A 15,230-nucleotide genomic window follows, 5' to 3' on the forward strand; every position below is an offset into this window, starting at 1 on the left:
GCCGGATTACTAGGTGATGTGATTTGCATATTATAGCAATAAACTCTTAGGCGGACATTGACTATTTCGAACAGAGGTAAATAAATACTCATCATAAACTCCAATTTTCTAGCAGTAAATTAGAGATTGCTTACCTTAAATTAGAACCTCGATGTATTTATAAATGACGGATGGCCATCCAAACCGGTACCCACTGAAAGAAAGCGTCCATGAGTGCACCGTGCTTCTTTTGGTCGAAATGGGTCCTAGGAAGAGAAACCTACAGGAAAATCAATCAGTACTAGGAAGAAATGATTAGTATTTTAAAGCATTCATGACTGCCAGTAAGTACTCGATATAGAAAAAAAGGTCACATGACTCCACCACCACGTGAAGCGCAATGATCCAATCTCTAGAAACGTTTGCTTCATCATATTGAAAGATATAATCGAAAATGGGCCTTTTCATTCCAACAAATAAGCTTGAAAACTTGAAGCTATACAAATATTCCTCAGAGGATCACTCACTCATCTCCAGATACATTATGAAGAGATGGTGGAACAGCTTTGTGAAAATCTTCCCCATGAACATGGCCCCCAATGTCATTACGTTGCTTGGTTTGGTTTGGATTCTTGCCAATCTCGCTTGCGTCTTCTATTATGACCCTTATTTGAACACACCTTCCCCTCGTTGGTGTTATTTTTTCTATGCAATCGGCCTTTTTATGTATCAAACATTTGACGGTTGTGACGGTTGTCATGCTAGAAGAACAGGCCAGAGTGGTCCATTGGGTGAACTATTTGATCATTCCATTGATGCAATTAACACCACCTTGGGCCTGCTTGTCTTTGGGTCAGTGTTCCAATTGGGTTATGGTTGGTTGATGTTTATTGCTCAACTTGCTTCTGTATGCAACTTCTATACTTCAACTTGGGAAGAATACCACACACACACATTATATTTGTCACAATTCAGTGGGCCCGTGGAGGGAATTTTGATAATTTGCATTTTGTATATCGTTACTGGTATTTTCGGACCAGGAATTTGGGACATGCATTTATTCGACTTAGACTTGACGTCCCTTGGCTACGGTCTTGGTGTTTACGAAGTGTCCACGTCCATTTTTTACGTTGTTGGCGGTTTGGGCCAATTGTACTTCAATATTTCGTCTGCGATGAAGAATGTACTTAACAAGTACAAATCCAGTAACAAAGTTCTGGATAATGCAGCACAATCTATGGTGTATGAGGCCTCAAAAGGATTAATTCCATTTTTTGCCTATTACGCTACAATTTTGCTTCTCATTTTCAGCTTTCCTGAAGTCATCACCACGTATGGCTTCCCTCTCATCATTTCCATCGGGTTCACGATTGCCTTCTGCGTGGGGAGAATTATTCTTGCTCATTTGACCTTGCAAAAGTTTCCATTCTTCCAGCCCCCAACGTTTTTGCCAATCTTGCAATTGGCTGTGGCAAAGTTTCTCATCAACTTGTACGGATACGATAGAGCAAACACACTTTCGGCTATTATGTGGACTGGAGTCGGGGCTACCTTTGGTATTCATGGCTTCTTCGTGGCAGAAATTATTACCGAAATCACAAACTACTTAGACATTTATACTTTGTCCATTAAGCACAAGAAGGTTTAATGGGGAATATCTAGTTTCCTGACATAAATAACAGTCAACATTTATTCGTGGACCATACGTTATATATACAAGTCATCAAATGCGTGACACTTCGGCAGCAGAACGAGAAGCCGGTTAAATCTCTCATCTAGAGCTACCAATAGACTTTCAAAGGCAATTGGCCATCTTCGTAATCATGGTGTAGGGAGGTAACAGAATACACGACTTTACACGACACTAAGCAGTCTTTTCGTTTCCGAAAGCGGTCTCAGAACCTGGAGCCAACACTTCTTGAGCAGATTTTTGCAAAGACATTTCCTTCTCCATTTCTTGCAATTGAGTCTCGGCTAAAATAGCCAATGACAAAGGAACACCCAACAACAAGAGGGAAGAAGTAACACCCCACAACAAGGCACCACCCTTATTCAAAGCGGTATGCACCAAGCTCTTACCTCCCTCAATAGTGCTGCAGATTTGGTTTCTTTGAGTTGGTGGAATGATATCCTTCAAGGCAACAATTCTGTCATATATAGTTTCGTTCTCGAGATCAAGGTCATCCTCGTAATCAGATTCGGAATCAACTTCCGAGTCACTGTAAGTTTCCTTGGTAGCAGCTGGAACAGTCGCCTCAAACTGGGTGGCAGTTTCGTCATCAACTTGGGTTAACTTCACCATATTCTTTATCTATGAAATAATGTTTCCTTGAGAATGCCAATTATCCCACTACTCTCACCCGAAAATTTTATTGAAGCGCGCACGACAGATTATGGCAGATTGCTTTGATGTCTTAATGGTATTAAAAAAAAAATACTACGCAATATGAAATCTACTTGCACTAGAAGGTAATGTTATTTGATTAGTCGTAGAAAAAAAGATTACTTCTTTCCGATTTTGCTCTATGCCACTATCCACTGTCATGACCTGCCGATGGGAATGAAGCTTGGTTGACGGTGTAACCTAACGGCTTCATTTGGCCAGGGTATACACGCGTATTATAGAACTGAAGTAGCGACCGGAGAGCGATTTCTTGATCAAAAGAGTTATTGAAATCATTCTCCAAATCTCTTCCACTAAGCCAAGTGTCTCTCAATGAAAGCTTTAGGTTAAGATAAACTTGTGAAACCACATCCATATTAAGTGCTCTCCATTTCCTACCTTGATAAGGTGCAAGCTTTTTGAATATTTTCAAAATGGGTATTTTTAATGAGTCGTTGACAAAATTAAGAAGAATGATTTTCAAAAGGTCAGTTGGTTTTGTTTCGTTAAAGACAAAAACTCGTTGAGATATATTTTTGATCAAAACTCTGTTTGTCACATTTAATAGATTCAGCAAGATAAAACAAAAGTCGGCATTAAACTCCTTGATATGCACAAGACTTTGATTATTTTCGTCGACCACCGATGGAAGGTCGCATACTTTGGTTCTGTTGATTAAAATTATCGGGTCTGGGTGAATATCAATATTTTGACACACACTGAAAAATTCAAATTGGGGAATCCGGATATCAGGATTCATTAACTTATTCTGGGTAATTAGTGTATCATACGAATAAGTTTCCTTGTCGCCTTCTAGCGAATCCTGTAAAGATGGATTGTTAAAGCTGTTCGCTAAGAAATCCATGAAGACGGAAAGATATTGAGCATCAAACAACAAAGAGCTAAAATAATATGATTTCAAAACATGGCTGACTTTAAACCAGCGTAACAAAAGAATTAAAATGGCCGAGGACGCCTTGAGTGTCGTTTCCTTAACTCGCAAGGTCTCTAATTTGCCAAGTATCACTCTTTGAATCTTGTCATTTCTTTTATAACCAGAAGATGCAAATTTGAGGGAGAAGGACGTTTCTGGATTAAGTTCTGTTTCTGCTTCTTTAAGATTGAAGTCAAAATTATTGTTTTTGATGACATCAACTAGTAATTTCACTAGACTATGAAGCCGCGATAAGTTTTGCCCATAGAATGATTCTACACGCGCAAGTGACCTGGCTTCAGCTGATGACAGCTGTTCGGTGGCGAAATTGTCCGAATCAACCGAAAGTTCATATTGATTGACATTTCCTCGTTCTTGGCACATGTACCTTTGACGTTCCTCCCATAGTCTTTTATTTGAATAACTTTCGTAATATGCATCTTCGATTAGATCAGTTGCCTCATTTATAGCTACTGGCATAGATTTGCCATCAGTCGGATAAACGAATGGCATTCCCTGATTAACGTGATACATTTTTCGAATCTTTTCTCCTCCAAACATGAATTCTGAAGGAGTACTTGGCGGGGACGGGACAGGAGTGGCAATATGTATGGTTTGAGTAGGCAACTGGCCCAATACACTATGAGATTTGTTTGGTCTAGGGATCTCAAGAAGATTAGATAATGAATTGGTGAAAGAGTCAAATGCCATGAATTCTTTCTGACGGCCAGCTAAATCTTCGGACGATGCTTTCGTGGAGGGGTGCACGTCCTCCTTTTCATTTTCTAAAGGCGAGTGACTATATGGTTTCGTGTCGCAAATGGGATATTTGTCTATTAAGTCTTCCTTGAAAGTGAAAAATTCTAACGGCGAACAAGTCAATTGCACATTATCAGCCAGTTTTCTTTCTTTGTTCTTAATGGAGTGTCTTTCTGAAAGGTAAAGGTCGACGTTTTTAAGTTGTGCTGTGTCACCGAACTCCAACAAAATCAATTTCCAGAATAGCAAAAGAATTGAACGCATTCGAATATGGGGATTGAGATCAGCCTGCCATAGTTCGATTGTCAAACAAATGTCGGACATGAGATCCTTTTCTGCTAGGTCGAGTCTTAATTCATCAGGCACCTCAGAATGGAGGGAAGTTATAACAATGCAATAGAGAATGGTCAATGTCTTGAAGTAATTGGAGCAGAATATTTTTGAAACTGTTTTCGTAGAGTCCAGGGAAAGGCAGGCACAAAATTCTTTGAGATATCGCTTAGTTAAATCAATGATCAGTTTGTGCATATGTGTTGTAACTAACTCACGACAATTAGAAATTATATTTTCAATCTGGTCTTCAATACGATTCGTATTGCCAAATGTACCCAACGCAAAATAGAGCACATTATCAAGTTGTGTCAGTCTTGACCATAGATCAATGTTGTTTGAATCAAACTTTAGAGGCAACAGGTATGATTGAGGAAGCCCGTGCAAGTTGATGAGATCATAGTCAGGCAGAGAAAACCATTCAGCAATCTCTCGGCGTAATGGAAAACTATCAGAGTAGGCATAATCCAAGATGGGCTTTACGACCAAAAAAGGATAGCAACCGGCATCGGTAGTAGTCCCAGACTCACCTTGGTTGTATTTCCCGTAAAGTTGATTTGCTCTACCATTGAGTTTCTTCTGAAAAGCTTCGTCCAAAGACGATTCACTCAACTGTTTTGTTGTCGTGGGATCTGGATTATCTATTAGCTGGTCTTCAAGCTGGTCAATCAGAATGTTTTCATTTTGCATAGTTGCCAACAAGATTCACTGCAGTGGACAACACGCTTGTGACGTGAGGCTTTGAGACAAATAGAAACAAACCCGTGCCTTCTCACACAAAGGGAGCGCAGTTAAACGTGTTGATGCGCCTTGTCTCAGATTACATGACGTAGTGTCGGCGTGATTTTTCTTATTTTACCTTCACTCTATGCACTCATCCAGAGATCTACGCCGTCTATCAAAACATGCATATTGGGCGGCGGGGCAGAATTCAGAACGAGGGTGTGTACATTCGTTACATGTCATTGTTGGCAAAATATAGCAAGCTGTCACCAATATTGTGGTTCTGTACAACTTAAGCGCCGATGCTAACAACTTTAGCTGCTGCACAAGCTCGTACATTGCTTCCGAGCAAGCAAGCGATGCAAAGAAAATGTCAACCGTCCCGCGTGCTTAGAAAAACGAAGAAGCCTGTTGGAAAGCGCACTGTGGGTCGAGAGACTAATTACGTCATTGCGCTTCAGCGGAATTAAAATGCAATGACACTTTCAATTCCTTAAAGTAAAACAGCGAAAGTACAATGCACAATACAGTAGAATAGACGCCGAGAAGTAGCGATAGTTCTAGCGAGTTCTTCTTCACCGCACGTATTCCCTATTGTTGTAATTTAATATCGTGGTAACACTCGTCGACCAAGCGCTCTCCTACCGTTCCTGCATCTTTTCTGGGGGAATGGAGTTACACTACATGAACCCGGTGAGCCGATGAGACCTCTGACAATAGTCTCCTTCACCCTTGAATTTTCCATTTGCATTATCAAACGTCCTATTCCGTATTACCGATTGGTGTCAGTAATTTCGTCTGTGGTATGGCGGATGTTCCATGTGGCCCATCGATTGCTATTGCAGAATTCATGCAGGCCGGTCCAGATTATGCCGAACATGCAGTCTCCGAGTTCTCAGGGCTCACGTATTTATATATTTCGCCCGTGGCTGATTTCCCAGGCACTCTTCTACTTTATCAATTTGCGAATTACTTTACTGTCAATTTTACAATCTTTTCTCTTGGAACAAGATAATAACGACAGAATTCATTAGCACACAACCATGACTACTCCATCCAAGGTTTCTGCTGTTTCCGAGCCAGTTCATCAATCGTTTCTCAATAATGACGGAATCGACGATTTAACGCCTGCCACTAGAAAACATAGAGTGTCTTCGTTGTCATTGTCCGACTTGAATCAGTGGCAAAATGGCTTGACAAAATTGTCTTCCTCGACATCTTTGAGTAAACAGGGCAGCCATGCCAACTTGAAGAAGGTCGACTCATTGGCCAAATTGTCCAGAAACTCATCTATCATCAAAAGAAAGAAGAAAACTGTTATTGATCACCCAAGAGTTGCTTCTTACGCTTTCTGTTTCGATATCGATGGTGTGATCTTGAGAGGTCCAGACACCATTCCTCAAGCTGTTGAGGCAATCAAGATGTTGAATGGCGAGAACAAATACAACATCAAAGTTCCATCCATTTATGTTACAAACGGTGGTGGTAAACCTGAGCTGGTCAGAGCTGAAGATTTGTCTAAGAGATTGCAAACGGAAATCCGTGTTGATCAAATTATTCAAGGACACACCCCCATGAGAGATTTGGTTCCTCTTTACAAAAATGTATTGGTTGTTGGTGGTGTTGGAAATGTTTGCAGAAATGTTGCCGAGTCTTATGGTTTCAAGAATGTTTTCACTCCTTTGGACATTTTGAAGTGGAATCCTGCTGTGTCTCCTTACCACGACTTGACCGAGGAAGAGCTTGCCTGTTGTAAGACTGGCATTGACTTCGGAAAGACCCCAATCGATGCAATTTTGGTGTTTGCCGATTCAAGAAATTGGGCTGCCGATCAACAGATAATTTTGGAATTGCTCTTATCCAAAAATGGTGTGATGGGTACTGAATCCAAGACTTTCGATGAAGGTCCGGAAATTTACTTTGCACACTCTGACTTCATTTGGGCAACCAACTACAAGTTGAACAGATATGGTATGGGCGCTTTGCAAGTGTCGATTGCTGCCTTGTACAAGGAGCACACGGGGCGTGAATTGAAAGTTCACAGATTTGGTAAACCTCAGGCTGGTACCTTCAAGTTTGCCAACAAAGTCTTAAGTAAATGGAGAAAAGGCATGTTGGACGAGCACTTAAAGAAGTTGTCTGTTAACGATCCAAATGCCGGAGAAGCAGACATTTTGGTGAATGAAGAAGGCGAGGAGTTTATTAATCAAGAAAAATTAGATTCAGGCAATTACGATGACTCAGATGATGAAGACGAAGAAGATCAGACCATTGGAAAACTTGGTGAGTTATCTTTGCAGGACAAGATTACGTTACAAATGCCACCAGCTTCTACAGTATATTTTGTTGGTGACACTCCAGAATCTGACATTAGATTCGCTAACTCTCACGACGATTCGTGGTTTTCTATCCTTGTGAAGACTGGTGTTTACAAGGATGGAACTGTTCCTAAGTACAAGCCAAAGTACACTTGTGACAACGTTTTGGAAGCAGTTAAGTTCGCTATTGAAAGAGAACACGAGAAGGAATTGGCCGAATGGAATGAAACGGCCACAGATGATGATGTCCCTAAGGTCTCATCTAAGATTAACTTCAATGACTTCATCATGACTCCAAGCGAGAAGAAGGCACAAGAAGAAAAGGAGAAGATTAAGAGTACAAAGGCTGTTGAAGAACACGAAGCTGTTGAAGTGCCTGATCTTCTTACTGCCCAACTCGATCAACTCAAGAACGTGGGAACTTAAGTATTAATTAATTGGAATAATAAACAAACACTTTATTAGGACTATTACGGAGAAAGATAAGAATGGTAACATTATAAATGAAGCCCATATAGAGTTGTAATGAAATCGTCTGAAGGTTAATGAGAAACATTACAATGGTGCGTGCACATTGCCGCTCGAATTGTAAACATATCTTTTGGTTTATCATACACCACAGATGGACTTTGAATCTAAATTGACAGAAGTGTCCCATGACATTTCACTCAACTCTGCGCCATCAGTATATCTATCGACTGCCCAGAATATAATCACCGAGCTCCCTGAACCCACCAGTATTAAAGATGAATTGGGACACTTGAAGGAATTCTCAAGTAAGCTAAAATTCCAGTACTTAGAGCAGGAGACTAGGGACAAATTCCTTCGGCTCATGCTTATTGAACGGGAACAAAACATAACACAAGCAGAAGTGGATGCACTAGTGGAACAAAACCGCAGGCAAAAACAATCACTTAAGGACATAAAGACGGAAATGTATTCATTAATTAAGTCTAGTGAGGCGGTAGCCGAGGAGGTCATTTCTTTGAACAGGTCATTTGAAGCACGTTATGGAGATGTTACTAGTACATTAGAAGATATCTCAAATATGCAAAAAGAATTGGATAACTTATTAAACGAGCCTGAAAATGAAAATCATAAAGCACTCTTTAACCTCAAGAAGATCATTGATACCGAGGATATTGGATTAAACGAGGCAATCAATATAGCGACTAATGCGTTGGATCAGGAGGCCTTGGTTTTGTCCCAATTAGAACATAATGTTGAGAAGACCAGAATAGAGCACTCATCGCAGACGCAAGTAATCGATACTCTTACAGAAAAACTTAAAAAACTTGAAGGACTTTTACAAGAAGCAGGAAACAGGCCAAAAGATCAACAAGAGCCACAACAAGTTTTTGCTCAATGGCTTCGGGAGTTGAACATGCACCTAGAAAAGTTCATCCCAATGTCTCTACGTTTAGGTGAGAGTGCACAAACTTTGATGTTCGGCCCTTACCAGTTGGAGTTCGATAAAGAGCTTAACATTACCAAATGCTCGGACAAAACCATTTCATCAGCGACTATTGAAGAAATCAACCACGCCAAAAAAGAAGCCAAGTTTTGGAAACTACTGCATTTGTTATGTAGACTCATTTTTCGCGCTGAAATGTAAGCGTTGTATTTTGTGGGGAAAATACATGGTGGTGCCTTTATCAATTTTGTCGCATAGTTGTACCGCGGTTTCTCAGGTGGAGAAGGAAACAAGGAATACACTAGGCTCCTTGTGCAGAGACATTCATTCATCGCATTTATTGTCATGTCAACTACCTCTCTTCTTAGTGGTACGCTGCCGGAACTAACGTATAACGTGTCTCCAATCTCTGATAAGACTATAGTGATCAATAACCTTCTTCATATAATTGAGCAAGAGTATCAGAGAGGAAATTCGACAGTGACGAAGGACAAATACGAAACACTAATCAAGCTTCGACAGGAAAGCAGCAAGTTGGACCAGAGAAGCTCTTCTAACCTAGAAAGTCCCGCTTTTCCAAAACCCTCATATCCGCCGATTTTCCATAAGTTTGTTCTTCCAAAATCAGCTCCCGCCAAGAGGGACAGAATCCAGAAACAGAAAAAGCGGCTTACGCTCAAGTCCATTGAGAATATTTTAATACCTACTTTGGAAGCCATTGCTAACTTGCTAGACAATCTTCATCTTTTTTCCAAGTTGCCAATGTTTCCTAAAACGTTAGTAAACCTCTTGAAGCATACTAACAAACTATGGATTTTTATTCTTGTTTTTTTAATAAGAAAGACAGCTTCGCAGCTTCTCAATGCCATACGCAAGGAAAGAAAGGTTTTGGATGAGTTAGCTGTTTTGAAGAATAATACAAACAGCCTTCTATTAGATGTGAAGAGAGGCAACGAGGGTGACTACATTAAGAAACATGAGAAAATACTCAAGGACTTGAGATTTGATAAAATGATGTTGAAAATTGAGCTTTTTGGTGATTTTTTGGACTTGGCTTTTAACATAATTGAACTCTATCTGTTCCCTGTACCTGATTGGGTAATGTCTACTTTAAATTTCGCAAGTATGGCAATGACAGTATACCGCATGAATAAAGATGATGAGTATGCGGATGACGATATTAGTGAAGAACTAATCTAATATATATGTATATATATAAGTATGTTTTACGAAGAATGCATAGACTCTAACATAAACTATATGAGGTGTGTACTGTTTAATTGCGCGGCCAAGTTGATCTACAAAAGTAAAATTTCCAAGCGACTAAAATCATAACATGTCGATAGCAGAGAAGTTGGCTTTGAATGATGTGGCGTTGAGAGAGTCGATTCAGAGCTTCCACTCCATGTGCGAAACAGTGGACGCTACAGAGGTTTATAATGATAGCAACTTCCATCAAAATGTTGCCCACTCGACAGACTTACAGAATCTAACGCTTTACCAATTAAACGCTAAACTAGAAGAAGCCGAAACTGCCAGCAAGTATCTTAATTCCCTCTGGCTCATAAGGGCCTTAATCCAAGAAATCAACTCCCTATTTGATCCTGTTGGAGAAGGATCTCAATATACTTGCGATAAGAATGAGCTCCTAGCAGTTTATGAGAATTTGAAGAAACTCAATGGCAAGATTGATGAAATTGGGGGAGAAAACTTGTCTATCAATTTCGCTCTTAAAACATGTTACAATGAGCTAGTGGACCGCTTGATGGAGAAATTGGTAGAAATGTTCTCGCGATTCTTCCCAAGTCCCCATGATGATTTGCATCATACTATTGTTTTCAAAGTCCATGTAAATGAAATCTCAATGTCGTTGAAGGAATTTCAATCATTCTTTGCAGAAGTTGAGAATCATTTCTCTAGAAGCGACATCAGCGACCTATTGAAGAACTTAAGGCTGGTGTGGGATAAAAAAATTCTCGATATGCTAATCAAAAGACAGGGTTTCATTCTGGTTATCGAAGAAGGCTCAGCAGTAACATTAGAACTTACAAAACCTGGCAGTTTAAGAAGGTCTCTCACCAACTTGTATTTCAAATCCTTGAGACATTTTATCCTGTTTGTCAACCTTTTAGATAATCGGGCTTTCAAGAACTATTACTCCACAAAAATTTCCAATGATATGGTACAAGCTGTATCCGAGAACATAAGATTGTTCATGAATAACAAAGAGCAATTAAGGGAAGAACTTGTGGAAACATTACAGCTTCTTGCCAGCTCTGGGTGGTCTGTGCCCATTAGAAACACATTCAGTTCTCTTGATAAGATTGATCAAGGTCTTCAGAATATTTATAACTCTTGGGTGGTAGACAAATATATCAATGAAGCTCGCGAGGTTTTCAACGCTGATGATTTTGAATCGCATTTCAAAAATTTAAAGGATGCATCTTACGAAACTAAAAGGGAAGAGTCATCCAAAGGAGAGGAGCAGTGGGATGATTGGGGATCCGATTCAGAAAGTGAAACTGAAAGCAATCATGACGATTGGGGATCTGGTGAAAGAAGCAGTGAAGTCGAAAAATCCGAAAAGAACGGAAATAATACAGATGGCGACGATGAAGAAGATGCTTGGGATGATTGGGACGACGGATGGGACGACGAGACGGACGAAAGAGCGAATAAGACTGAAAAAAAGTCATTCACGTCTAAAACTACGACACTGGGACCTGAAACAAATCTTTCTTCTCCGACCATCAAGTATACTTCTATTCCGTTTAAATTGAGTGTTGTCATCGCTAAATTTATGAAAGAGTCCAATAATGGGGATCCTCAAGATATTTTAGATGCAATTGCATCATTGGCTTTACTTTCGTATCCTAAGCTTACATGCCTGTTTTTGCTTTTCAATGATTTGAAAAGAATTAAGACTTCAAGCACTTACTTGAGTGACTTTGCTGACCAAGAATGGAATCACACTCGTCAAAATGTTTTCGATGACGTAACACATGTGTTGGGTACCATAGATTACGGAAACGAAGATCTCGATGATGAGCATGATCTGTTCGAAGTAAAATCTAAGCTTGACCAATACCGAAAAATAATTAATGATTTATTTTTGCAGGACCTCGAAAGCACAAATTCTGAGATGTTTAAAATCTTCATTACTGAGTTGATCAATTTTACAAACAACTTAATTCTCGAGAATATTTTGTCAAACAAAGAGATCAGTGAGGCACAGTCAGAGAAGTACACTAATGTCTTGCAGGGCTTGCAAAGCATTGCAGAAGAAGTGCTTCAACGGACCAAGCAGGATTTCACCGAACTTGCGTCCTACAATAAGCTGAAACAAGCCATAATTTTATTGAACAATCACTTGAAGGAGATCATGGACTATTTCTATCAAGGAGAATTGTATGATTTTACTACTGAGGAATTGATTCATGTCATAAAAAGTGTATTCGTTCCCAGTGATTTGAGAGAGAACTGCATTGGCGATATAATTGAAATCAGGAATAGCTAGATTGTTTGGACTATTCTAGTTGATAGTTTTTCCGTCATTAACTTTTTTGCCTGTTTTGGAGATCGTATTAAGGACTGTTTCATAATTCAAGCTATCATCGGTGACGACGTCCACAGTTTGAGCTTTCAAGTCGACATCAGTTTTGTTGACGCCCTCCAATCTGGATAACGCTTTCTCAACAGCTTTGGAACAGCCAGAGCATGACATAGTAACATTGTATTGGTAATGGTGAGGCATCTTTGGTAAGTGGATGAATTGGTTAAAGATGAGAAAGGTTATAAGTATTAATAATCCACAGCTACCATACGCACAATTATCTCAAGTCCTGCACTGTCCTTCCTGTAAATCCGAAAGTCGGGATTGAATCCGATGATTGGATGTTAAAAAGAGTATCATCAACACGAAGGCATTGTCCAAATGTTTAACGCATTGTTTCACCGAGTATAATGTCCTCAGAGTATAGACGATTGAAAAACCTGTTGCGTGGCAGATGCAAAACATGCGTCACGACGGAATGCCGCAGTCCTTCCTTGTTTGGCTCATTAGACACATTCGGCAATAGATCTCTATTGGCGGCTGGGGCATTCAATAAGAACCAGGTATCTAAATAAGTTTGATGAACACTCGCCGAGTGAAAGGAAAACAATGTATTTTTTAGGGATTTCATTTCTTGTTTAGCCCTTTGATATAAATGGTAGAAACACTACTTGCAATCGTTCCTTATCGCACCTTATTTGTGAGGCACCTCTATCACTTTTCTACAGCATGTTTGGAGTTTTCACCGTTTTGAAGTATGTATTTGATTTCTGGAAATAAACTGGGTCAGAAGTTGGTATACAATGTTAGCTACTTGACAAAATGTGTTTCAATTTTCAATTTGTTATCCCGCCACTCTTTGTGGATGCAAAGCATGACACTAACTTGCAGCTGGGGTGTTTCGGTACTCTACCCAACATTTGCTTCGTACAAAGCATTCGACAACTACTCAAAACTTTCATCCAGTTTATCTGCCACCACTGTTAATGTTGGTGGCGTTTCTGTTTCTTTTGGAACATTATTACGGAGAGCCAACAGCAAAGAGGACTCAAAGGAGGAAGATGAATTAACGTCCCATCTTATGCGTCTTCAAATGTGGCTAATTTACTGGATGGTGAATGGATGTTTTGGTGCTGCCGAAGCTTGCCTCTGTTTAAAATATGTGCCTTTGTATTCGATGCTAAGATTGGCCTTTAGCATATGGTTAATTAGCCCCATCGTACTATCTGCGGCGCGCCTCGGGGGATCAGGGGTTGTTCTGAAGGCAGATATACAAAACAGATGGATCGATTTTTCTTCCCTGGGATGTGGCTTAATATTTTTTCGCTTTGTGAAACCGTTTATGGATGAACACTTGAGTAAATTTGAGCGTATCGGCTTCGACAATGTTTTGGGTGGTGCTTTCAATCTTATTTCTGCTCCATTTTCTGGAACCGGTTTGGGTTCAGCCAAGTCTTCGACTGACAATCCTTCAGACCCCACTGTCATTTCCTTGATGCACACAATGGCTTCTTATCCTTGGTCTTTTCTTTCTCATCTGGGAACTACAAATATCAACTCGACAACAGAGAACGTTTCTGGTCCCGCTGCTGATCTTGACGACTACGACGTAGTAGATCCACCAATATCGGCAATCGACGATGGAATCAACGAATTGAATCACAGAAACACCAAGGGAAATCCTACTCCCCGTCGCTGGCTCTGGTAGCTGCGGATAACACTTCTATTATTTTTCTTTCTCTTTCTATTTGTCAAGGATGCTGGTTAATTCATTGGCGCATGATGTTTCCGTCTCCATTTGTTTTTGGATTATTGGAGAGGTGGTCTTTCTTACACACTATTTACCTTTGTTATAGCCAATTTGAATTTTATTTATGTACATGAAATGTCCCTTTTACAAGTTTAAGAAGTCAGCAACCATGGCACGATCGCCCTTGGCTTCTCTTTGGGCTTCGAGTTCTTTCACCTTTTCGCCCAATGCTTTTTTGGTGTTGGTTGAAACAAAAATGTTAGGCAATTCAGGTTTCTTATATAAACCGTCAAATGCCTCGCTAGGCTTGTGTTTGTTGGAGCCCTGGGCAGTCAACATTGCCATTGCTTCTGTTTGATCCTCTCTGAACTTACGAGCACTTTCCACCACAGACTCCGGCAATTCTGGCCAAATAAATGGCTCCTCCATATCTATGGTCATTTTCTTGTATTGAGGCGCTCTGTAACGGGCATGGTCGTCCATACCACGGGTGAACTTGGCGTGCAATAATTGAACGGTGACATTCAATGCTCTCAATCCATACACATGCCATAAATAGTCTCTCAAGTCCATTTTGTTAAAATTCCTAGGAACTAAGAACTTTGCTTGGTATGGTGTATGCTTTGCGTTTGGTCTCAACAAGCAGACTCTAGCCTTTGGGAAATAAACTTTTTTCTCGCCAACTCTAAAGTGAGGCAACCCGAGAGCCACTTCCTCTTTGTACTTTTCGTAGTTTCTCTTCGAGATTTCGTCACTTTTGGCATTGAATTTGATCGGCACAGGTTTGCCTTGCTCAACATACTTCTTTTTGATTTCTGATGCTGGGAATAACGTATCCGTGACACTCTGCGAAAGCAAAGGTGGTCTCTCTTTCCTGAAACCGTATCTAGGCTTCTCCATCACAACATCTTTAATATTGACCTTGGGGTATTTCTTGTGGTTGGCTTTGTAATGGAGACTTCTGGATGAGATGGCGAGCCTTTGTAAGCTCCCTGCAAGTTTCTCCATCATGTGTCCTTTGATTTCGAAAATTCACCGTTTGCAGTGTTTTGTGAGAGTCGCTTTAGCCTTAGTTGAGAAAAATTTT

At 40.2% G+C, this 15,230-nt stretch overlaps 10 protein-coding genes across 10 annotated transcripts; 6 read left to right on the forward strand and 4 right to left on the reverse strand. All coding sequences in view use genetic code 12, as the record gives it.

Moving 5' to 3' along the window:
* Positions 1-433: 433 nt before the first annotated feature.
* Positions 434-1,627, forward strand: FOB63_002601 (bifunctional diacylglycerol cholinephosphotransferase/ethanolaminephosphotransferase; the record flags this gene model as incomplete). Its single annotated transcript, XM_002616353.1, has 1 exon — positions 434-1,627. The coding sequence occupies one exon, from the start codon at positions 434-436 to the stop codon at positions 1,625-1,627; it is 1,194 nt and encodes a 397-aa protein (XP_002616399.1).
* A 216-nt stretch (positions 1,628-1,843) lies between these two features.
* Positions 1,844-2,281, reverse strand: TOM22 (Tom22p; the record flags this gene model as incomplete). Its single annotated transcript, XM_002616352.1, has 1 exon — positions 1,844-2,281. The coding sequence occupies one exon, from the start codon at positions 2,279-2,281 to the stop codon at positions 1,844-1,846; it is 438 nt and encodes a 145-aa protein (XP_002616398.1).
* Positions 2,282-2,510: 229 nt separating this feature from the next.
* On the reverse strand, positions 2,511-5,075 carry FOB63_002603 (uncharacterized protein; the record flags this gene model as incomplete). The annotated part of the gene is made up of 1 exon (XM_002616351.2): positions 2,511-5,075. The coding sequence occupies one exon, from the start codon at positions 5,073-5,075 to the stop codon at positions 2,511-2,513; it is 2,565 nt and encodes an 854-aa protein (XP_002616397.2).
* A 1,076-nt stretch (positions 5,076-6,151) lies between these two features.
* On the forward strand, positions 6,152-7,852 carry FOB63_002604 (uncharacterized protein; the record flags this gene model as incomplete). The annotated part of the gene is made up of 1 exon (XM_002616350.1): positions 6,152-7,852. The coding sequence occupies one exon, from the start codon at positions 6,152-6,154 to the stop codon at positions 7,850-7,852; it is 1,701 nt and encodes a 566-aa protein (XP_002616396.1).
* Positions 7,853-8,048: 196 nt separating this feature from the next.
* Positions 8,049-9,041, forward strand: FOB63_002605 (uncharacterized protein; the record flags this gene model as incomplete). The annotated part of the gene is made up of 1 exon (XM_002616349.1): positions 8,049-9,041. The coding sequence occupies one exon, from the start codon at positions 8,049-8,051 to the stop codon at positions 9,039-9,041; it is 993 nt and encodes a 330-aa protein (XP_002616395.1).
* Positions 9,042-9,185: 144 nt separating this feature from the next.
* On the forward strand, positions 9,186-10,040 carry FOB63_002606 (uncharacterized protein; the record flags this gene model as incomplete). Its single annotated transcript, XM_002616348.1, has 1 exon — positions 9,186-10,040. One exon carries the CDS (start codon positions 9,186-9,188, stop codon positions 10,038-10,040), a length of 855 nt encoding a protein of 284 aa, XP_002616394.1.
* Positions 10,041-10,176: 136 nt separating this feature from the next.
* On the forward strand, positions 10,177-12,357 carry DSL1 (Dsl1p; the record flags this gene model as incomplete). Its single annotated transcript, XM_002616347.1, has 1 exon — positions 10,177-12,357. One exon carries the CDS (start codon positions 10,177-10,179, stop codon positions 12,355-12,357), a length of 2,181 nt encoding a protein of 726 aa, XP_002616393.1.
* Positions 12,358-12,372: 15 nt separating this feature from the next.
* Positions 12,373-12,594, reverse strand: ATX1 (copper metallochaperone; the record flags this gene model as incomplete). Its single annotated transcript, XM_002616346.1, has 1 exon — positions 12,373-12,594. The coding sequence occupies one exon, from the start codon at positions 12,592-12,594 to the stop codon at positions 12,373-12,375; it is 222 nt and encodes a 73-aa protein (XP_002616392.1).
* A 556-nt stretch (positions 12,595-13,150) lies between these two features.
* Positions 13,151-14,101, forward strand: FOB63_002609 (uncharacterized protein; the record flags this gene model as incomplete). Its single annotated transcript, XM_002616345.1, has 1 exon — positions 13,151-14,101. One exon carries the CDS (start codon positions 13,151-13,153, stop codon positions 14,099-14,101), a length of 951 nt encoding a protein of 316 aa, XP_002616391.1.
* Positions 14,102-14,287: 186 nt separating this feature from the next.
* On the reverse strand, positions 14,288-15,154 carry MRP20 (mitochondrial 54S ribosomal protein uL23m; the record flags this gene model as incomplete). Its single annotated transcript, XM_002616344.1, has 1 exon — positions 14,288-15,154. The coding sequence occupies one exon, from the start codon at positions 15,152-15,154 to the stop codon at positions 14,288-14,290; it is 867 nt and encodes a 288-aa protein (XP_002616390.1).
* Positions 15,155-15,230: the final 76 nt, after the last annotated feature.

Source organism: Clavispora lusitaniae (assembly GCF_014636115.1).
Source record: "Clavispora lusitaniae strain FDAARGOS_655 chromosome Unknown tig00000078_pilon, whole genome shotgun sequence".
In the NCBI taxonomy this organism is placed as follows: domain Eukaryota; kingdom Fungi; phylum Ascomycota; class Pichiomycetes; order Serinales; family Metschnikowiaceae; genus Clavispora; species Clavispora lusitaniae.